Raw genomic sequence first — 23,087 nt, 5'->3', positions numbered from 1 at the left:
CATTAGTGGTATATTATAATATGCAGCGTGCATACAGACATCATTTTGCAGTCCATTCAATTTCTCTGGCATTCAGAATATTAGGACATATATATTTTCCCCTAATTGTCAGGATTTAAAATGATCAGCAACATAATGGGACCTAACTACTGGGCCATTTAGAACATTATTGGTGTCTGGCTGAATAGGCCAGCGTTGCTGTAAGTGCAGCTGCTGCTGTTATACCTTATTAGCATACAACATTTGTACAAAAGCATGAAAGACTGGCCCCTTTTTTCTTTTCGTACAATTGTGGCGATGCTATATGCTAACACTCACCCAACCTTCTTTTTGAGATGATTGCAGCTTGTTTCTTTCTTTTGTATAGCAGATTTACCATCTCTGTGGACCAGTAGGCCATGCCCTTTGTCCTCCAACAGGTTCGCTGGTCCTTCAGCACGCCACGGGTGCCTACAATTTGGCTTCAGTTTCCGACCTGCAATTATATATATATTTGATGGATGTTATCAGAGAGGAAGATAGACTCCTTTCCTTTTTACATTTGCTTTTAATTTCTGTTTCATAGATTTAAAAAGTTTGACACTAAATATCTAAAGAAAATCCTGATCCGGGAGAACCAGCCCAAATCCAGCATTGTATCTCTGTACAAGAAACTAGAAATCAAACAGGCCATTGAGATGGCAGAGAGTGGGATGATAAGTTCAGCTGCATCGACAGCTTCTCTCCAGTGAGTATCAGCTTCATTACAGCTTACCAAATGGGAGAGAGGGAGGAAGGGGGACGGGGGAATATGAAGAAATAGCTGAGGGAGACAAGGACTTTAAAAGAAATGTGACAAGAACAAGGTACTGGGAGGGGAGGAATAACTGTTTGGTGCTGGGACCTTGACATGTTCCATAGGAAAGGAAATGTTCAGCGATAGTTCTGAGTTTACAAAGAGGGAAAAGACTGCCTCTTCACCCATGTTTTTCAGCAGTGACAGGGAAGCCTGCAAAGGCCTGGAGATTCAGGTCTAGACTCAGTGGTACTCGCTGATTGCTTTGCACTGCTCCAGTGATGCAAAGAGGCCATATGCTTCATTTAACTGGCCAGTAAATTCTGGTTTGGGGCTGCTTTGTGTTGAAAGTGCAACACAAAGGAAAGGAGCGTACTGGTTTGTCTGGCCCTCAGTTCAGATTAGTAACCAGAATTCTGGGATCTGTAAATTTGGGTATAGCTCTCATGAGACCAGGCTCTCTTGTAAGTTGCTACTTCAGACTGGGTCAGAATGCCATAAGGACAGGCTTTCTTGTAGTATTTTGGTACTTCAGCTTCTAGTCTTGGCCAGAACTCAGGTTACTCCTGGGGGCATTCTGGGCCAAAAAAAATAAAAATTATGCGCACAATATTTTAAAATTCTGCAAATTTTATTTGTCAAAATAAGACTACAGAATCACACCAGTTTCAATTATTTTGGTCATTTGTTTCAAAATACCGGTCAGTAAGTATGTTTACAACAATATATAGACACACAAAATTTCCCCCAGGAGTAGAGAGTTAAAGAAATTGTTATGACAACCCAGTTCCTGTTTATCTTCCCCTTCCCCCGCCCCCCAGCCAGAGCCTAGTAGGGAGGGCCAGACACCCACAACCCCTCCCCCCCAGAGTCCCCCTGCAGGGGCCCCCCAGCCAATACACCTGAACCCCCCTCTCCCCAGAGCCCAATCGTAGGGCCCCTCCAACTCAGATACTCCCACAGAGCCCAGATAACCGCATCCTCTTCCCCACAGAGCCCAGCTCGCCCCCCTCTTGTCCAGACACCCATCTCCCTCACTCCTTTCCCCTCCCTCCCCCCCAGAGCCCAGGGATCCAGAGGGAGAAATAGCCTGATGCTCGGTCCCAGGCTTGCACAGAGTTTCCTGTGCACTGCCTTCTCCTTCCCTCAGGGCATGCTGGGAACTGCAGCTGCCAGGAACACTCTAGCTCCCTCCCCGCCCCCCAGCAGGGTCTTCTATGTGCAAGCTGGGATCTGCCAAGTCCAGTGGCCCTAGTGGCGGCTAGCACATTTCTATGGGGGAAAGGAACTTCTGCACGCACAACATTAATTTCTACAAAATTCTGCATTGCACAGGTGCACAGAATTCCCCCAGGAGTATCAGGTGCAGAGAGAGACTAAAAAAATAATGAAACATGCTTTCTGAACCTCCAAAAATGTTTGGTTTGACAGACTGGGATAGGGTGGGGTTAGTTTTTTTACTTTACCCTATTGGCCATCTCTAGTTTTCTTAACTAACAGGCTAAATAGTGCCAATTAGCCAAAGGCCTTTGTTAGTGGGTGCCCAAGGGGGAGCTTCCTGTTGTATAGCAAAAGTGGGCTAATGGCTTCATGTGCTGGGATAGTGAAGTCTGCTCCCTCCAGCACGCTGAACCAACCCCCAGAGATACATAGAAGGTTTGAGTCTGTCCTTCTCCCCTAAACAGAGGAGCCAATTGAAAGGCAGTGGAAGGCTATGTGAAACAGACTTGGTGAAAAACAAACATAATCCCTATAGAAATCAATGGGGCAAATACCCTCAGTGCAACACAGTTCCTTTGTTGAGATCAGTAAAACTGAATTCTGGATAAAACCTTATAAAATATAAAGAGCTGGATCATGGAAACCTTCACTCCAATGCACATAATTATTCTTATGCACAGACCCACTGACCTCAATGTGACTGCACACAAGTATGTGCATGGGAGTGTTTGAAAGATCTCACCTAAGAAAAAAGTTACCTTACCAGGGTCACTCTTTAAACTGTTTATCTTGATCGTGTAAAAATTCATTTGTTTGTTCTGAATTCTTGTATCATTGTGTAATTTAAGAGCTGGTCAATTTTTTTCTAAATCATTTTTTTTGGTGAGAGGATAACATTAAAGGAAGCATATGGTCATGATCTCTGTGAATTTTCCTTTTACTGTATGTCAGAAATATTTCTGAGCTGCATGTGGATAATACAAAAAGGAAGTTTGAAAGAAAAGTTGTGACACGCAAACATTTTTATTTACTTTCTTTAAAAACATAAGACCAACCGATTGCATGTAGTTTTATAAATTCACTCCTGAACTGAGTTTGTAGGATGAAAAATATCATTCTAGAATAAATAGTTTGCTCAGGTGGAATTGGATCTTACTCTAGGCCAGATTCTGATATTTTTTACTCACAGTAAATAGTCCCTTACTTTTTAAGCAGCCAGTGGGACTGCTTGAGGAGAAAGGGGCTACTGAAGGTCATGGTATCAGAGTGAGTAATCCCATTGATTTCAGTGAAACAGCTTGTAGTGTAAGGCACTATTCAATGTGAGTGAGGGTGGCAAAATCTGGTCCTAAATAAATAATCCTGGAAACTGGGGGGTTTGGAAAGAAATTCTGATGCATTTAATATAAAGCCACATTTGCAATGCAATAATAACATGATACATTTCTCCTCAGCTCTTTTGATAAGTTGCACAGGCATATCATTGCTATCTGGGGTTTTCATGCTTTAGAGACAAGGGGAAGAAATCTCTCTGGCAATCAGGGCAGATCTCAGTTGAGCCTTCTGGATTCGCTCCAGGCTCAGAACTTCCATTCATGTCAGTGGGATTCCTACAGGTTGACTATGCATTAAGTATTTGTCCATTGACTGCGCAACAAAGCATCTAGATTTGAGATAAAATATAGCACCTTAGTTATACTGGCTTAGAGAACATAAGCCTTAGAAATGGGGATTTCAAAAGGCAAAGCACATCCAAGCAGATGCTGCAGATACCACATTTCTATGGCTCTATTTTAGACAATATACTTTAATCATAAGAAAGACAGGATGGGCTTCTTTTGAACTCACTTTTGCTGGTTTCACACTGCTGTGACTCTTTGGACATCAGGGGAGATAGTCTTGATGTACGCTGGTGTAAGCAGGCTCAGAATCAGACTGAGTGTTTTCATTGCCAGTGACACTATTACATAAGCGCTATCCCACTAGGATGCTACTTTCTTCGTAGTAGAACTGGATGGAGAGTACGGAAAGTTCAAAATGTAACAAAAAATGTGGAAAAAATTAGATAAGGATTTTTGGGGAATTTGGTTTTTATTTTTTAACTAGCTTTATTTTTTTAGAACAAATGCGGCCAGTATTTTGGGTTCATTTGTGATCGGAATAGATTTTTTTTGGCCAACCCAGAGTTATAGCCAATTGCTATGCACCCAAAATGATATAATCTCAGTAATATTTTTGCAAATAAAACACCTGGACTGGGCCCTGCAAGTAAAATGCAGGAAGTTGCAATAAGTATCAGAGAAAGAATTTTAATAAAGATGATTTTATGGGGTTGGTAACAAGTCAAACTTGTTTTAGCTGAAAGCAGGTTTTGAAATATATTGTATATTGTGAAATATTAATTAAAGGAGTGCTTATTAAACTGAAAACATAACCTTTTCTCCATTCCCCAGGTAGACTCACTGTTATCAATGTGGCAGGTTAATGGCTAATCCCATGCAAAGAGTATGCTTTTTATTTGTGCTTTAGAACAATACAGATAATCTTCATGTTGTTTGTTCTATTGCTATTTCAGTTCAGCTGAAACTGAGGGCATTTTATTTGAGTCACCTAAAGAGCGAAATGATAACAACCACTGAGATGATTTAAGGCTTGATATTCCATCTACATCTGCATGCAGGGGGGAGCCAGATTGGGTTGATCTGGAGTGGGGAAAGTAGCAGGATGAAGTGATCTCTACATGATACCATTCTTCTCTATACTTTCCCAACCCTTTTTCCAATTCTGTGATATAAAATCCCTCTGCAGGTGCACCACAGGCTTCTGGTTCCATAGGTCTAGGGAGGGCAGGCCTGGACAAGAAGTGGATAGAGAAGCAGCTACTCTTTGTGGCATCAGCCATGAGGGGATTGTACTGCATAGGACTTCAGTTGTCAAACTACGTTTCATGGACCATTGGTAGTGTGTGGACCACTTGACAGTGGTCCACAGAGAGTTTAAAAGCAGCCACTTCAAAAAACCATTAGCAATTTAAATGGTCACTGGAACAAACCACAAGCCCATCTTCCCAATTTAGAGCTCTGATGTGTGCATTTATAAGTCCCTAGACAGGGGACCAGGCTAAATGTGTCTTATTTATTTATTAAAATAGACTATTTAAACAGTTACTTTTTAAAAATATGGGGCTTTTTCTATAAATGTTGCATCTTTTATGGCTGACTTGTTCCTTTTCTAACTTGCCATTTTTCACCTGTGATATATTTTGGATCACTACATATAGACAACACTTGATCTCAACAACTGGCCATTTCCTAGAGATGGGCCACTTTGGATCTTCAACACATTTGAATTTTGGCAGTGTTCAGATTCAAATGCCTGAACCCAAACCTATCCCTATGGCTTTGGTTTCAGGTTGGATGCTGTCAGGGCTGAATCCCCACTCTGTCACTCTGACTGCAGAAAGTGGGGGCTTGCAAGGATTCAAAAAATGAATACTTGCCACTCCAGGCTTGTATTAAACTCCCAAGGTTACAGATCTTCTCTGACCTTGGCTTGGTAAATGCTGCCACCACCCAAATGCAAAAAAACCCTGGGAACCAGGAAGGAACACTTGGGAATTCCTCCCTGTGGGGTACCCTCAAGCCCTTTCACACAAACACTCTCCGAGGAAGAGCTGAGAAAGAAAACAAAGGAAATTAGCTGTTGCTACCAGCTAATCGAACAACATGCACAAACTTCTTAGGACACCAAAAATCCAATCCTGTTCTTAAAAAAGGTAAATTTTATTAAAAACAAAAAGAAAGAAAATACATCTGGAACTTAGGCTTTTGCTAGATTTTAAAAGTGCAATTCCAAAAATTAAGCACCGAAAATAGCTTTCTTGAGGGTTCAGCTTAAAGGTTACAAGCAACCAAAAGCATCTGGGGTTAGCACAGAGGAGATCCACAAGCCAAAATAAAGAAATAAACCTGATCGTATCTATCTAAACATTCCCAGTCCCCAATGATTCTTTCTAGGTATGGAAAATAATTTTTTATACCTGGTTCAAACCTTACACAGCATTCCTGCTTATAGCCTGGCTGCTCTGGGTCCCTGCAGCCCAGAGAGAACAGACAACAAAGGGAAGTTTTTTCCCAATTTTAAAAAGTTCTAGCCCTCCCATTGGCTCTTTTGGTTAGGTGCCCACTTCCCCTTTTTTTCCCTTTTTTGTACCTATGCAGGGAGGCTTTTTAACCCTTTACAGGTAAAGCAAGCAGAGAACAGCTACCAAAAGGGATTTTACAGCTAACTGGCTGGCTGGGTGTCCATAAATGGGAGCTACCCACCCTTCATTTATCACAGATGCAAAACCCGATAAGGCCTTATTTCTGGTTGTCCTTTGAAGAAGGTGGCAATTTTGCAATTGCAACGAATGGTGGCAATTTTGTGAAATTAGCTGTAATTGACAATCATACGGCCACCATACCGTAGCCTGGATTCTGCACTGAACCTGAATACCAAACCCTAGCCTAAACTGATACATATCTGAATGTCAGTGCTCTGGCCCAAGTCATGAATCATATAACAGTTTTTAGTTTACTCCAGACACAGCTTCTTTTTGATATTAAAGGCTGTATTCTTTTGCTAATGTAAGGGAAACTGAAAGCACAATCCTGTCATAATGTTATTAAAGGAAACCCTCCTTTAATCAAACCATTTACCACAATTACATCACTTAATATGAGGGAAAAGATAGACAAATAAATATGATATGGTATATGATGAGGCTCTCACAGAGGTTGACCTGGCATATCCAGTTAGCATTTCAGATCAACCAGCTTCCATAGTTTAACATTTTCCTTCAAGACCCACTGTGTGGAAGGTGACTTTCCTTGTTAACTCTTAAAAAGGAAAGGTTGGCTTCTATTGTAAAGTGAATGGCACCTTATTTATCTTCACAATATGTTAATAGATGTTTTAGCTGTTTTCAACTGGGCAAACTGGTTGAAACTATAGTAAAGAACAATATTGTCAGACACATAGATGAACATAATTTGTTGGGGAAGAGTCAACATGGTTTTTGTAAAGGGAAATCATGCCTCACTAATTTACTATAATTCTTTGAGGGGGTCAACAAGCATGTAGACAAGGATTCAGTGGACATAGTGCACTTAGATTTTCAGAAAGCCTTTGACAAGGCCCCTCACCAAAGACTCTTAAGCAAAGTAAGCTGTCATGGGATAGCAGGGAAGGTCCTGTTATGGATTGGTAACTGGTTAAAAGATAGGAAACAAAGGGTAGGAATAAATGTCAGTTTTCAGAATGGAAAGAGGTAAATAGTGATGTCCCCCAGGGGTCTGTACTGGGCCTAGTTCTATTCAACATATTCATAAATGATCTGGAAAAAGGGGTAAACAGTGTGGTTGCAAAATTTGCAGATGATACAAAACTACTCAAGATAGTTAAGTCCCAGGCAGACTGCGAAGAGTGACAAAAGGATCTCTCAAAACTGGGTGACTGGGCAACAAAATGGCAGATGAAATTCAATGTTGATAATGCAAAGTAATTTACATTGGAAAACATAATCCCAACTATATGTATAAAATGACGGGATCTAAATTAGCTGTTACCACTCAAGAAAGAGATCTTGGAGTCATTGTGGATAGTTCTCTGAAAACATCCACTCAATGTGCAGCAGCAGTCAAAAAAGCAAACTGAATGTTAGGAATCATTAGGAAAGGGATAGATAAGACAGAAAATATCATTTTGCCTCTATATAAATCCATGGTACACCCACATCTTGAATACTGCATGCAGATATGGTCACCCCATCTCAAAAAAGATATATTGGAATTGGAAAAGGTTCAGAAAAGGGCAACAAAAATGATTAGGAGTATGGAACTGCTGCCATATGACTGGGACTTTTCACCTTGGAAAAGAGACGAGTAAGGGGGGATATGACAGAGGTCTATAAAATATTGACTGGTGTGGAGAAAGTAAATAAGGAAGTGTTATTTACTCCTCATAACACAAGAACTAGGAGTCACCAAATGAAATTAATAGGCAGCAGATTTAAAACAAACAAAAGAAAGTATTTTTTCACACAATGCACAGTCAGTCTCTTGTACTCCTTGCCACAGGATGTTGTGAATGCCATGACTATAACAGGGTTCAAAAAAGAACTAGATAAGTTCATGGAGGATAGGTCCCTCAATGGCTATTAGCCAGGATAGGCAGGGATGGTGTCCCTAGCCTCTGTTTGCCAGAAGCTGGGAATGGGCAACAGGCGATGGATCACTTGATGATTACCTGTTTCGTCCGTTCCCTCTGGTGCACCTGGCATTGGCCACTGTCAGAAGACAGGATACTCGGCTAGATGGATCTTTGGTCTGACCCAGTATGGCTGTTCTTATGTTCTTTCTTCAAAAGATGATGCAAAGTGCAAAAATTAAAAAAAAAAAAACCTAGGAAGTTTTCTCTTTTAGCTTTCGTTGATTCTTTAGTCTCATTGGTTAGAAAATTGCCATTCACACCTGCAGTGCTCTAGAAATAATTGTGACGTTGTGCAGTCTATATGGTTTTATAAAAACATGATAATAAGTGAATATAATGTAACTGGGATATGCTTCATGCAAAAGGTCTCTTGTAAGGTACCATTACAAAGCTTATAATCTACTGAGTGTGATCATCCTATTTGTAGAAATGTACCACTCTTGTATCTAAAACTAGAAATATGAAATATAACTCTGAGGGCCTATTGTAATTATGCAAAGTGTGGTCCATTAATAGTAGTTTGGAATCTTGATGACTCCGATTAACCAGGACCATTTCTGCAGATAGCTGTGTTTACCTGTTAGTCTTCCTGTATATGTGTGTGCTGGCAAGTGGGCAATGAAGTCTTGCAGTGACATGTGATCATGTCACCTGACCTGGAATCTATCTTTAACCTGGTGCTTTTCCAGTGAGGGGGGGTGGAAACCCAGAGGGACAAAAGGCTCCCGCCTTATGCAAAAGATATATAAAGGGGTGGAAGAGAACAGAGGGGGAGAGGAGCCATCATGAAGAATCCCCTAGCTATCACCTAAGCTGGAACAAGAGCTGTACCAGGGGAAAGAATTGTGCCCAGGCCTGGAAGTTGTCCAGTCTGAGAAAAAGCTTACTGAAGCATCTCTGAGGGTGAGATTATCTGTATTCAGTTTGATTAGACATAGATTTGCGCATTTTATTTTATTTTGCTTGGTGACTTACTTTGTTCTGTCTGTTACTACTTGGAACCACTTAAATCCTATTTTCTGTATTTAATAAAGTCACTTTTTATTTAGTAATTTACTCAGAGTATGTATTAATACCTGGGGGAGCAAACAACTGTGCATATCTCTCTATCAGTGTTATAGAGGGCGAACAATTTATGAGTTTGCCCTGCATAAGCTTTATTCAGGGTAAAACAGATTTATTTGGGTTTAGACCCCATTGGGAGTTGGGCATCTGAGTGCTAAAGACAAGCACACCTCTGTGAGCTGTTTTCAGGTAAACTTGCAGCTTTGGGACAAGTGATTCAGACCCTGGGTCTGTGTTGGAGCCAGACGGAAGTGTCTGGCTCAGCAAGACAGGGTGCTGGAGTCCTGAGCCCATCACAATAATAACATAAGAAAATAAATAATTTTATAGGAAAGATAATTCCTGTGTGATTTGTACAAATTAGTATAATGTTTACCTTTCCCTTCTATTTACAGGAGCTATAGAAATCAAAGAATGCATAGGCTTTCCCCTGAAGAGGTGGAGTCCATGCGGGATATGCTGGCACATAGTCTGTATCAAGTACGACAAAGGGTGTGTACGTGACTATTGTAACAAAGCTCTGTACTCGTAGATCAAAAGATCATGTTTGCCCTCCTCAACATCATAGCAACAGCCAATGGTAGCTGCAAAGATAGTATTGTTCTTCTCAGCTGAACCATGAAACAGTGTTAATGGGAAATACTGAGCCAGATCCTCAGCTGGTGTCAATTGGATTTCAATGGAGGTGCTCTGATTTACATCAGCTGAGGATCTGGCCCATTGCGCTCAGATCCCACAGTACAAAAAGTAAAAGGGAGTTTGACTTCTAGCTTTTCACCCTGATGTCTGATCTGCAATGTAACAGGACAAGAAAATCCAGAAACTAGCTCTAGAGGTCAGGCTTCCCTAGCTGTAAAAATCTCCATGACTCAGGAATGTTCTCCTTTCTGATATTGCCCAACACCTAGTTTATCTAGTTTAACTTTCCATGCCCTCTCTCTCTCTAGTCACACACAAGCTGTGACCTGTGAGGGCAGCAGCAGACCTGTAGAATATTCCCATGGCAACTGAGGAGATGGAGTTGAGATGGAATTTAGGAGTAATGGTATTTACCTGAACATGTGCAGCAGTTACACTTTTTAAAGCAAACCATCTGCAGAGTAGGTTTAAAACTGATATTATTCTAATCTCAATGGCCCTGCCCTATGAAGGAGCAGCAGGGCCATTAGAGGCCAGTGCTGTTGTGGAGGCACAGGACCTACGTAGATTTGCCAGATTTGGGGGGCAGGTCTCATGGTTTGTTCTGTGTGGGAGGCAAACCCTGCCCTCACGATAGGATGATAGGGGAAGAACTCCCTCCCACCCTGAGCCTCGTCTTGTAAGCTTTTCCATGAGCTGGGTCTGAGCTGGGTCTCAGCAAGGATTTATTTTGAAAAAAAATGGACATGATTTTGGTATCCTGTAAAAATACAGTGTGATGCTGGTCAAAGGTGCAACATCAGTGTAATCCAGTCCAATGCATCACTAACCAACCAAGCATAATGCTGAACACTGTCATGCTCTCCTATGGCAAAGTGTGCTAGCAGGTACACTTGAGTAACCTTGAAATTATGCTGATCAACTGCCCTGACTAATGTAACATATGCAGGGCTGGAGAATGATCATTTTATAACAGGTCATTGTTCATGTTATATTCTTCTTTAAAGTTGTCTGAATTGTGCCCAATTATCCTTATGAAAAGTATTTCTTCTCTTACTAGCAAGTTGCATATGCATCTGTCCTACACATTACCGAGGTGAACCCTGTGTCTGCAAAATCAGTTACCTTAAGGTCTATTAGTGCACTATAGCATGCTATGTGGTATTTGAAACCGTATCTTCTCTTGGAAATGAAGGATTTTAATACTGTACTACTACTTCCCCTGTTATCTTGAACTTTGAGGGCCTAACTCTGGAATGTCACTGGAATTGCATCAGTGTGAAACCAGTATAAGTGGGATTGAGATCAGGCCCTAAGTCTTCAAACTGCTGTACAAAAATCAGTGAATTTGCCCTCACGACACCTCTATGAGGTTGATAACTATTATTCTCATTTCACAGGCTGAGGGCCTGATTCTCTACGGCCTTGCACCATTTGCAGCCATATTCAGCAGTGCACAGTGAGTGTAAATCTCTGTCAAATTAGAATGGAAGGGCCTGATTCTCATTTACATTAAAGCCACTTTATACCATTCTGGCAGTGTTAAAGAGCCTTAAAGTGAGTGTACGTTAAACTAATGCCCACTTTAAGGCTCTTTTACAATGTCAGCATAGTGTAAAGCAGCCTCAGTGTAGCTGAGAGTTAGGCCCAAAGAGTTTAACATCCACCCTCACTCACTTTGGATAGGTGTAAATGGGTACCCAAGATAATAAAGAATCAGGCCCAGTGACTAAACTTTTACCAGACACTGCTGAAGGTAATGTTTCATTGTGGCATTATAGCTTCTGCCAGTATGGACACATGTGCATCCACCCTTGCATTGCACTGATAGAACTAATCTGGCAGAGGATGTATGCTGCTCAGAGATGGGGAGTAACTGCTGGCTAAATGGAAACTTTTGCCAATAGGACACAAAATGCCAGGTTGTGCTGCCTTTCTAATGTAGACCAGGCCTAAGAAATAGAGGGGTCAGTCCTTGGTTTTGACTGAGATCTATCTGGTGCAGGAACGGAGTGGGAAGCAAAGGTGCCCCCTAGGCAATTCCTTAATTCCTGAGGGTCCCTCAGTTTATGCAATCCTTTCCTCCTGGGCCAGGCCACAGCTCTGTAGGATGTGGCATGTGGGTAAGGATAATGCAGAGCTGGCTTTGCTGGCTGTCCACCACATGGGGTTTTCTCCACACGAGGGAATTCACAGCTGCTCAGGTGGGGCGGGACTGGAGTGATACAAGGGAGCCATACTGAAGGCCAGGATCTGTCCCAGAGAGGTTGTGCAAGATCTCACAGCGAGTCTGTGGCAGAGCCAGGAATGGGACGCAAGAGAAGTTCCTTGATCACAGTCGCATGCTTGACTGGACTGCGCTGCTTGAGCCAACACAGCAAGTGTGCATTGGGAAGAGAGTCAAATACATGTATTTCCTATTTCAGACCCCGTCATATAACAGACACAACCTGCCAACAGAAACAAGCGAGAAACAAGCCAAAGAAATTCTCATCCATCGCCAGAACAGCCTGAGGCAGAGTGTCAGGAAAGGAAACAGCTTACCTTGGGGGAAACCGGTAACTGTTATGCTAGTTGGGATCATGTGATCAGGGGATGAAAATATCTGCCTGTCTCTGGGCGTACAAAACCCAGCCAATTTTAATTTGCTTTTGCAATAATTGAAATGAATATTTCCCACAGAGCATTGGAAGAGGAAAGTACCTGGAAACAATGGGCCATATTCAGCAATTATGTGAACAGTAATGTCAGTGACATGTCACCTGTATGCTAGTCAGAACACAGTGTAATTGGTTATAAGAGGTAAAGCACTGTAACTTGCACTAACTTTGCCATTCACTGTGGGTACAAAACAAGTGAAACATGCACCTAGGGACTAAGTCAAAGCCCTTTTAAGTCAATGGGAGTCTTTCCATTGCCTTCAGCTGGCTTTGGATCATACCCCAAGGGCCATGTCTGATCCTGTTTGCACTGGTGTAAACCCAGTGTAAATGGGTTCAGAATCAGGCTCTGAGGGTGTGGAAGGTGTAAGTGTAAACCCACTTACACTAGTTTCACATTGATGTAGCACACCTGTGTAGGTGTAGCACAAAAAGCAGCAAAGCCCAAATAACCACTACCCCTTATCTCCGTCCTGCTGCTAGTTGCTATTCTTGTAACAACCCAGATTTCCAGTCCCTTGGTGTGTAAATTACATTGGTTTGGCCCATCATTGAATGCCAGAACAGTGCCTCTATTGTTTATCTTTTCATTGAATTAAAATCCAGAGTCTTCCTTGAGAACTTGCCCCCATTTATCTCAAAGTGAATTTGGCCCATATAGTTTGAGCAGTGGAAAGGCACAGCTTGGAATGTCCTGCATGCTGAACTGGTTTTGCTTCTAAATCCAGGTTGGCACAATTAAATGTACTGTATGCTTTTCTGTCTTTGCACACAGGCTAGCACCAAAAATGTGCGTTTCCTCTCTTTACCGTATGGTACTCATCATCCAGCTAGACGAAAAGCAAGGCATGATGCTTCTACAGGTAACAAACACACTTTACTCTGCATACCATGCCAAAAAGATACAGTGGAAAACCAAGAATTTGCTCCATGAATTTTACAACAATATCCCCTAAGAAATCCAAAGTTGCTTTAAATGACTCGCATCCCCTTCACCTATCTGTCGCTCCATGGTGTTTACATGGCACCAACTGTGGTCACCTGCTCAGGACACCCAGAACCAATAAGCCAGTGTGTTACCCCTTTGCCTCAGCAAGGGTGTGCTTTGCTGGAGTTTAAACTGTGGGTCAGGTCCTGGCCACACCAGACTATCCAGCAAACTCCTCAAGATTCTGCCAGTCTGAACCTTGCCTTGCAACGTAACAGTCAGTGAATCCCAGTTCTCAAGTTCCCCAGACACATCTCTTCAGTATCCAGTCCCTCTCATGGGACCAGCCTGCTGGCTTGCTCGTTACTTCAATATAACAGCACTGATATGTTTATAGTAAAGCTAAGAATAAGTTTATTAATAAACAACAAAGATTTAAATAATACTAAGCAGGAGAAAGAGGGACAGGTGAGGTGACAAACAAAAGAAAACATAACACTTTCTAGTGACTAAAACTGCATTTTAGCAAGTTAAAATGTTTGCCTAAATAGTTTTCTCACTTACATCAAGTTTCTAACATCTATAGCCCTGTAGGCCAGAGGATCCAAACTTCGGAAAATTTCCCTAAATGATGGAAAACTAGAATGTCTTTTGCTTCCCCTTATATTTCCCAAAGTCCATTGTATTTGCTTCAAGAGCCAGGAAGACACCTGGGGGTTCAGACACAATCTATCCCAAAGTGTCTATTGTCTCTTCCCTCATCTCCACTGTGATATACATTTTCTTCTTCTTCTTGGTATGACAGTAGCAGATCAGGCCCTCTTGTAGTATGTACGCTACATACACATAATGACAGGTTTCAGAGTAGCAGCCGTGTTAGTCTGTATCCGCAAAAAGAACACAAGTACTCCTGTTCTTTTTACATACACATAGTAAGATGCAGTCCTACTCTGAACGGCTTACAATCTAAGTAGACAAGACAGACACTGGGTGGGAGGAGAAACAGAGGTCAAGAGCAGTGATGTGACTTGTCAAGGTCACACAGCTGGCCAGTGTCAGAGCTAGGCATGGAACCCAGGTCTCTTAACTCACCTTCCATTGTCCTACCTGTGAGACCATGCACCACTAGACACCTTTCCGCTTTTCGTTTACATATGAACTCCTGAAACACATGTGGCTGTTGAAAATGGCTATTCATTTTTGGCAACATTAAAAATCTGGCAGTGAATGACACTGTTTTTTTTAATCACCTTTGTAGAAAAATGGTGAAAAGCCAAATGTTGCTTGTTTCCTGCATGTGCAAAATGATTTACTCTGTTCCATTTCTTTTTTCCTATTGAAACAAAAGAAAGTGTGTGTGATCTGTATAAGCAAACTACCCACTTCAGGTTGTGCATATATTGGGTGCATAACACAGTATGGAACACTTGATAAGAACCCAGCCAAAACCTTCAAAGTTATTTATTTTCAAAGAGATTTCTGAAGTAGAGATATAGAACAACAGGTGGTAACTAACAGGATTTATGGGTCAAGGGATATCAGTCCTGCTTAAAAGCTGTTAAATATTTCAGCACAACAGTCTATGATATGAAGATCTATTGCATCCCTTTCTAGGGCCTAACCTTCCCTTATCGCTGCCATTAGCAAATCTCGTATTATTTCATTGGAGACTTTGGGACATACCCCAGGAATGGTGCAAAGCAGCTGAGGCTGGGCTGAGAATCTAGCCCAGGGCATATAGTGTTAAAGATACAATCAGTGAATCTATGCAGGGAGTTTACAATAATCAGAAGCTTGTGCTACCCACTGGTAATAATCAGGGAAGGCAAAACAAACTTCAGCAGAACACAGTGGGTCAATGAGATGCAAAGAAAGTTAGTCACATTGACAGAGCCCATGGGACTTAGGCATCTAAATACATGTGAGGATCTGGCGCTTTGGTTGCTTGAGTATCCAAAGCAGCATGGTAAAACGAATTAACCAAATTGCAAAATAATGGTCATTTTTCTCCTGTTTCACACAGGTAAATATTTCTATGACCAATATGTCCGACACTTTGTATCACCGATTACCCCATCTGGCTAGATATAGATATAGGCCACCTTATTATGTTCAGTCCTCTTTCAAATCTGAAAATATTTTTTTCATATTATCCATTTTCTTTGAGACAACTATGTGTGTGTTTAATTGCAATAGGATATAATCTGTTTTATAACCCTTCATGTATTTTTGTTTATTTGGAGGTTCCTGTATTTTTTATGAGTAATTATGTAATAGTATGGCTAATTTATTTTTACACCTTCAGACTTCAGATGGCCTGTAATTAAGGAAAGAGCAGAGATTTGCTTAGTTAAATAAATAGGACAAGAGGGCTAGTTCACCTTGGTGTAGGCAAAAGTTTTGCACCAGAGACGATGGAAGTGCCTTGGGTGCCAAAGGGTGTGTTTCTAATAAGGTTAGGGAACTTTGACTTCAGGGAAAAGGCTCATCCTCTGACACACCCAGGTTAATCAAAGGGCCCTGAAGCCAAACCTTCAAGTGCAACTGGTTCTTTTGGTCTTGTTAATTGTAGGTGACCTGTAATTTTCCAGTTGGAAACCTCTCATCAGTCATTCAGTCCTAGGTTGTGTTTTTTGTAATGCTTCAGAATTATGGGTTTGGTTATCTGCATGAATAATTTGCAGAACATTAAAACTTACAAGAATGAGTCTCCTGCATGGGATAATATGACAGTAGCAGCACTGAGAGCTATTAACATGGAGCAGAGTATGCTCATTTATTAAAGCTTCAGGGTAAAATAAAGCCCAATACAGAATGCACTAGCTGCCAAAAATCCATTGTCTCTCACTCTCTCTCTCTCTCTCTCTCTCTCTCTGTCTCTCCACTACTTAAGAAATATAGGTTATTTTAATTGTCCCTCATAATAACAGGTACATTATTTTACAGTAATTGCCCCAAGAACTACAGCTCCAGTGTAACATGTATGACCTCAGAATAATACTCTATAATATTAAGTATTTTCTTTTAATAGTTCTTAATAAAATACTCTCTCTCTTTTTTTTAATAATACCAGTCCCTTTTGTGTTACTGTCCAGGTGATTACAGCCGTGATTCTGATTCAATGGTCTCCATCATGTTCAGTCCACGGCTCCGAGCAGGCTCACTTGGAGCAAACCATCGTCAGCAGGAGATGGTTCCGATGGAGCAGTTAGATAGAAGAGAGAAACTGTCAGATTTTGCAGGTCAGAGGGGAACCCCAAGCAAGCAGGATCACACAGCTAGAATAAGAAGACCGGCTTTAATGCCAAAGCCCCAGTTTGATGCAGTATTTGAAGAAGAAATACAGGGATATGAATCAGAAGAGGAGGAAGAAGCAGTCGCGGCATCAAGGCCATCAGTCAAATGGGCAGCTGAGAAAAGAAATGTAAGACATTTCCACAAAGCCCCAAGCTCCCCATTCTGGAGAAAATAGCAAAGTTCTTATATGAACCATAATTACAATGTTCATCTTGGGACCTCTGAACTAATTCTGATACCGGTTCTAAGCACAGCACGAAGGTTCTTAAAAGTTCTGCGTAGAATCAAATGCTTGAACACTCAGACTGAAGATTGTTTGCCTGAAACCACTGAATGGCACAATAGTAAATGACTACAGTATCTGCTGGAAGAGAGTTGTATGTTAACTTAACTTACTATAAATATTCACACACATTTCACTGATGGTATCTCATAAGTCTATCTTCTGTACTATGGCTATGATCCAGCAAAGCGCTTAAGCACGTGCTTAAATTGAGCTCATGAGTAATCCCATTGACTTCAGTGAGCTCCCTCACATGCTTAAAGTTAAGCACATGGTAATGTTCTTTTCTGGATGAGGGCCTATATATATAATCTATCACTGTGCTACATCTCTTACAATGTACTTCTGATTTGGTCCAACAAACATCTGATCCATAAAATTTGGCAAGCACCACTGGGGGGAAAAACACCTCTTCTTTCTGTTCATAATTCAAAATAGTATTCAGAAGTTTAGAATGAAGCATATCATCTATGTTAAATGCATACAAAGATTTGATGAAACTTAAGTCCTATTTATATTTTTCTATTATATGCATAGAAAGAAAGTATTCATTTTCCTTTAAAATTACAGAGTCAATGGCACAACTATTAACAGAAGAATGGATTTTGTCTTTTGTACTTGCACTGAATAGACAATGAATAAAATTTCTAAAAAGCCAAAAACAAAATCCCACTTTCCTGTATGAAACAAAAGGACAATTGTACATAATAACTTGAGATAAATTTAAACCAAATCCCTAGATCAGATAATCCCTAAAGTTTGGAAAAGTTTGAGTCCAGGTCCAAACATTATGACTGGCCCTATCTCTTTTGTAGGTTGAACTAAAATCCTAGATTCAAATAACCCAAATTTTGGGAAAGTCCAGATCTGAACATGGTGGCTCAGGTCCATCTCTAATAACAACAGGACACTTTGATGAATATCTAACAAGAGTTCTACTGGCTTTCTTAGTCAAAGTCTCCACCGTGCCAATCAAAGCAGAGCAGGAAAATATTTGGAAATTCACCACATCCAGCAGTGGGGAGGTGTGCTCCTAATCTGATCTGCTCTTGCTTGCCCATGACATTGGAAAACTATAGGGTGTATTTCAGACCCTGTTGATATTTGTATTAGCTTGGGGAAAAAAACAAAACAAATTAAATTGGTGTGTTATCCAGTTGAAATCAAAACATTATTTTAAAAGGTCACTTTACACTTCCACCTGGTATTTTCTTAACGTGCAGTGCAAACTATCTAATTACCATTTCATACCTCTTTTAGAGTGAAATCCACCCCATCTCACAGAGCCCACAGAAGGTCCCCACAGCAATGGAACTATTGCAGTTTTATAGAGCAGCATAGATACATAGAAACCATCTGCAGAGAGTGGGTGGACATGGGGACTATGTACTCCATGCACTCCAGAGTCAGGTAGGAGGATAGAACAAGAGGACCAGCTGAGTGGTTAGAGGTTGCAAGTTGGAGGGACTGAGACCGAGGTGGGGGAGAGAAAGTTGGGGAGGGGTTGAGAGGATGGTGAGGGGGAGAGGGATAGTGAAAACGGAGTGAAATCTCTGTATTGCATCACTGTTCTCCTCGGAGAAGTCTGTGAGATTCTGGGTGAAGAGAGAATCAAGGAAGAGAATTTGAGAAAAGATTCAGTATAAAGAAGAACCATTATGAGTTGTGCATGCAGCATATTTCCCCTTTCACAAGACTTCATGGAGGGCTTTCTATGGGGATGGTTATACCGAGCCATCTCAAGGAGGGGCATGGGGTAACTACTGTTGCATGTGGCGCAGCTGGGGAATGCACATCATCTGGCCACTGGTGTCATGGGGGTTACCTGGGAAAAAGGGATCCACCAGAATTTTTAAAAGAGTGTGCTTAATATGTACTCTTTAATTCTTTATACAACCTTGTGTGGGTGTAGAGTGTTTAAAGACCAATCAAATGTGAGCAAGGAGCAAGCGTATTTTAAAATTTCATGTAAGCGGATATTTATTTTATCTGATTTTTTGCAAGTCTTTTAAAAATACAAATAAAATCAATGGGGAGACTGAGACAAGTCTCATCCTATTTGTTTGTTTATTTCTAAGCTTTTATTTTTCCAGAAATCAATGGGCCAGATCCTCAGCTGTTGTAAATCAGCACAGAGTGATTGAAGTCAATGGAGTTACATCTGTTTGCACCAGCTGAGGATCTGGCCCTAAATCTGCAAAGTGTATTTTTAGTTTGCTTTTCTAGCAATTAGAAAGTAGCACTGGAGGAAATTTTTCTTCTACACCATTAGTTTCTGTTAATGGTTTAGTTGGCCATTCACCAAGAAGCAATACTGCAGATGCCCATATAAAATACTTGCCAATAATTATAAAGTTACATTATTATTTTTTATCATGGGCATAAGTAATGCACTATGTACTTATGAAAAGTCAAACCATACTGAAAGAGGATCAGCTGTTAGGGTTGAAATGACAGTAACAGTGGCTTTGAGGATATTTTCAGGAGCTCCTTCCATGCATAAGAGGTAAAAAGGGAGAAAAGCACAAAGGTGTTTGTTAGAAAATTTTATAAATGGGCACTTAAGACTGGCATCACTTGCATTACAAAGGTGGGAACTGATGTTTTGATGCTACATAAGAAATTATAGGTAGGGCAGGGATAGGCTGTGCTGTGAAAGGTCTTATAAGTGAGGGCAAGTAGTTTGTTTTTAATGCAGTGGAGAAGGAGGAGCCAATAGAGGGATGCAAAGAGAGAAGTGATGTGGTTGAAGCAACAAGATAGGAGAATAGCAGTGCTTAATTTGTGCCAGGGCAGATCCCCGGCACCCCTGGGCTTGCTGCATCAGTTATGAATGTAAAAAAATTGCTTGAGCCCCTGCACCTAATTGCTTGAGCACTGGCACCTCTTTCATTACAAATTAACCACTGGAGGATAGTGAGCTTTGCAGCAGCATTTTGAATGGATGGAAGTGAAGTAAGGGCTGGTCTACACTGAAAATTTACATCGTTCTAGCTACGTTTCTCAGGAGTGTGAAAAATCCATACTCCTGAGAGACATAGCTATGCTGACCTAACCCCTGGTGTAGACAGCGCTAGGTCGACAGAAGAATTTTCTGTCAACCTCGTTACTGTCTCTTGTGGACGTGGATTAACTACTGCAATGGGAGTACACCACCCATTGTTGTAGAGCGTGTCTATACTGAAGCACTACAGCTTCAGCACTGCAGCTGTGCCGCTGTAGCGTTTTAAGTATAGACATACCCTAAGATTGCATTCGTCAAGGCCAGATGGAAGTTATAGTAGTGAAGATGCAAGATAGTGGGGGCCTGGAGGAGACTTTTAGCTGTGTGGACAGAGAAGAAAGGCCCTATTTTAGCCCTGGTCTACACTATAGAGCTAGATTGACGTAAGCTGCCTTACACCGATCAGACTCGGTAAGTGGCTACACTAAAGTGTAGCTCCCACCAATGTAACTCGCCCAGTACACCAACTTAATAACTCCACCGCCGTGAGAGGTGTAGCGCTTGAGGTCGATGTAGTTAGATCGACGCAGTGTCAGTGTAGACACTGCATTCCTTATGTTGACTGTTACTACCTTTCAGAAGCTGTCCCACAATGCCCCACACTGGCAGTTAAAATGGTGCAAGCGCCCCTGGTGACAGTGCACACTGCGGACACAAAAGCAATTTAATTACTATGGTGGCTGAATGTTGACATAACTTAGGTTGACTTACTTTTGTAGTGTAGACTTGCCCTTATGATGTTATGCAGAAAGAAGAGGCAAGAGCTAAATGCAGCCTGGATGTGTGGACCTAGAGAGAAGGCCAAGTGAAAGATTATGCCTGGGTTCAGAGCTGTCCATGGGATTGAGAATAATGGAAGGAGGAATGCTTGGAGGCAGGGCCGCCCAGAGGATTCAGGGGGCCTGGGGCAAAGCAATTTTGGGGGCCCCTTCCATAAAAAAAAAGTTGCAATACTATAGAATACTATATTCTCGTGGGGGCCCCTGTGGGGCCCAGGGCAAATTGCCCCACTTTCCCCCCCCCCGCCACCCCCCGGGCGGCCCTGGGAAAAATAAATATTTTAAAACCTTCTGCATCTCGGCACAAACCCAGTTTTGAGAAAACTTCGTTTCAAGTCACCTTTACAAGGTATCACTGGTTCTCAGCATCAGCTAGTGCTAAAAGGCACTAACGCTCATTAAAAGGGTTGGACAAATATTTTCCGTCAAAACTTTTTTTTTGGATCGAAAACTAGGGGTTTTTAAAAAGCAGAAAAAATCACAGACAATGTCTGCTTTCCTTCAAAATTTGTTGTGTTTTTTTTAATTGAAAAGCTGAAATTAGTCTGCCAAAACCTGAACAGTGTGTGGCCAAATATTTGCTGCTTGCTGTGTTTGATTGTTTAAAGAAACAATACAGTAATTCTGCTTAAAAAAAATCTAAAATTTTTGAACCACCTCAGCTTGTGACCAAATGCCTGAGCCCATCCAGTCAGAGATTTTTCCAGGTTTCTGATACTCTGATGGATTCCTTGACTCATATCTGTCTCCATAACTTTGGGTTCATTTAGGTTAGAACATAAGAACATAAGAATGGCCATACTGGGTCAGAGCAAAGGTCCATCCAGCCCAGTATCCTGTCTACCGACAGTGGCCAATGCCAAGTGCCCCAGAGGGAGTGAACCTAACAGGTAATGATCAAGTGATCTCTCTCCTGCCATCCATCTCCACCCTCTGACAAACAGAGGCTAGGGACACCATTCCTTACCCATCCTGGCTAATAGCCATTAATGGACTTAACCTCCATGAATTTATCTGTTTCCTAGAAACTGGCTCCATGGGGTCCTTCACAAACTGGAGACGGTTACTGTGGGTTTGTCTTTAGTATAGCTTATGTACATACTCCACGAACTGAGCATTTGAGCTTGTTCCAGAATTTGGGATGAGCCTATGTTGTGAAAACTGAAATGCTTAAAATAGCACATGCATGTGAATGGACACAGGGTGCTAAAATTAAATTAACCCAGGGGATCTCAAACTGGGGGTCGGGACCCCTCAGGGGGTCACGAGGTTATTACTGGGGGTCGTGAGCTGTCAGCCTCCACCTCAAACCCCGCTTTGCCTCCAGCATTTATAATAGTGTTAAATATATAAAAAAGTGTTTTTAATTTATAAGGGGGGGGGGTGCACTCAGAGGTTTGCTATGTGAAAAGGGTCATCAGTACAAAAGTTTGAGAACCACTGAATTAACCCCTCTGGAGCCTCGGGGAATGCAGAGGAGGGGAGTTCTCCCTTGGTAGAGTTGGGAAGGAGGTAGGTGGTGTAGGATATTGCTCTTCTCATGTGATCCCTCCCCCATGGCTCTCTTGGTGCTATCACTATTAATCTAAAGTGGCTAATTTTAAATGAAGCTACCCTCCCCTGACATGAATCTCCCTATGGCACTGAAATTAAATGTAGACTATAATTTGGCATTTGAGAAGTGAAAGAGATGGTGGCCCTAAGGGAAAAGATAACAGCTTGGCTCTTTGTGTTAAATAGCTGTCTGCAAGCCTCAAACTGCTGAATGAGCTTTAGGGTAGGGAAGGCTGTGCCTCCCCAAACAGCCTTGCCCTGCCCCCTATCTGACCCCCACCCACTTCCTGCCCCCCAACTGCCCCCCTCAGAATCCCCGAACCATTCTGCTCCTTGTCCCCTCACCGCCCCTCCCCCAACCACCACCCCAGGACCCCACCCCCCACCAAACCCCCCTGCTCCCTGTCCCCTGACTGCCCCGACCCCTATCCCCACCCCCCGCCAAGTCCTGACAGACCTCCAGAACACCCACAATCCAGTCCCCCAGCAGCGCTGTCCAGGGCCGCTCCTGGGTTACCCCCGCCTCTCCCCTCTCTCAGAGCCTCAGCGCGCCGCGTCCAGGAGCTGCCCTGGCCCCTGGACAGAGCTGCAGCAGCGTGGCTCCAGCGGGACCAGAGCTCGCAGCCCCGC

At 42.0% G+C, this 23,087-nt stretch overlaps 1 protein-coding gene across 1 annotated transcript in view; it reads left to right on the top strand.

Annotated features, from left to right (window-relative positions):
* The window catches only part of SLC9A4 (solute carrier family 9 member A4), a 40,294-nt gene extending 23,282 nt beyond the window's left edge, over nt 1-17,012 (top strand). The window contains exons 8-12 of the mRNA XM_026657383.1: nt 566-727; nt 9,709-9,805; nt 12,379-12,510; nt 13,388-13,475; nt 16,636-17,012. Coding sequence (XP_026513168.1) covers nt 566-727; nt 9,709-9,805; nt 12,379-12,510; nt 13,388-13,475; nt 16,636-17,012 — 856 coding nt within the window. The remainder of the gene's footprint in view (nt 1-565; nt 728-9,708; nt 9,806-12,378; nt 12,511-13,387; nt 13,476-16,635) is intronic.
* Nucleotides 17,013-23,087: the final 6,075 nt, after the last annotated feature.

The sequence above is a fragment of the Terrapene carolina genome, unplaced genomic scaffold, assembly GCF_002925995.2.
Source record: "Terrapene carolina triunguis isolate 2854851 unplaced genomic scaffold, T_m_triunguis-2.0 Scaffold21, whole genome shotgun sequence".
Classification (NCBI taxonomy): domain Eukaryota; kingdom Metazoa; phylum Chordata; order Testudines; family Emydidae; genus Terrapene; species Terrapene triunguis.
Note: the sequence above shows the minus strand (reverse complement) of the source record. Positions and strands in the feature narration are given on the sequence as shown.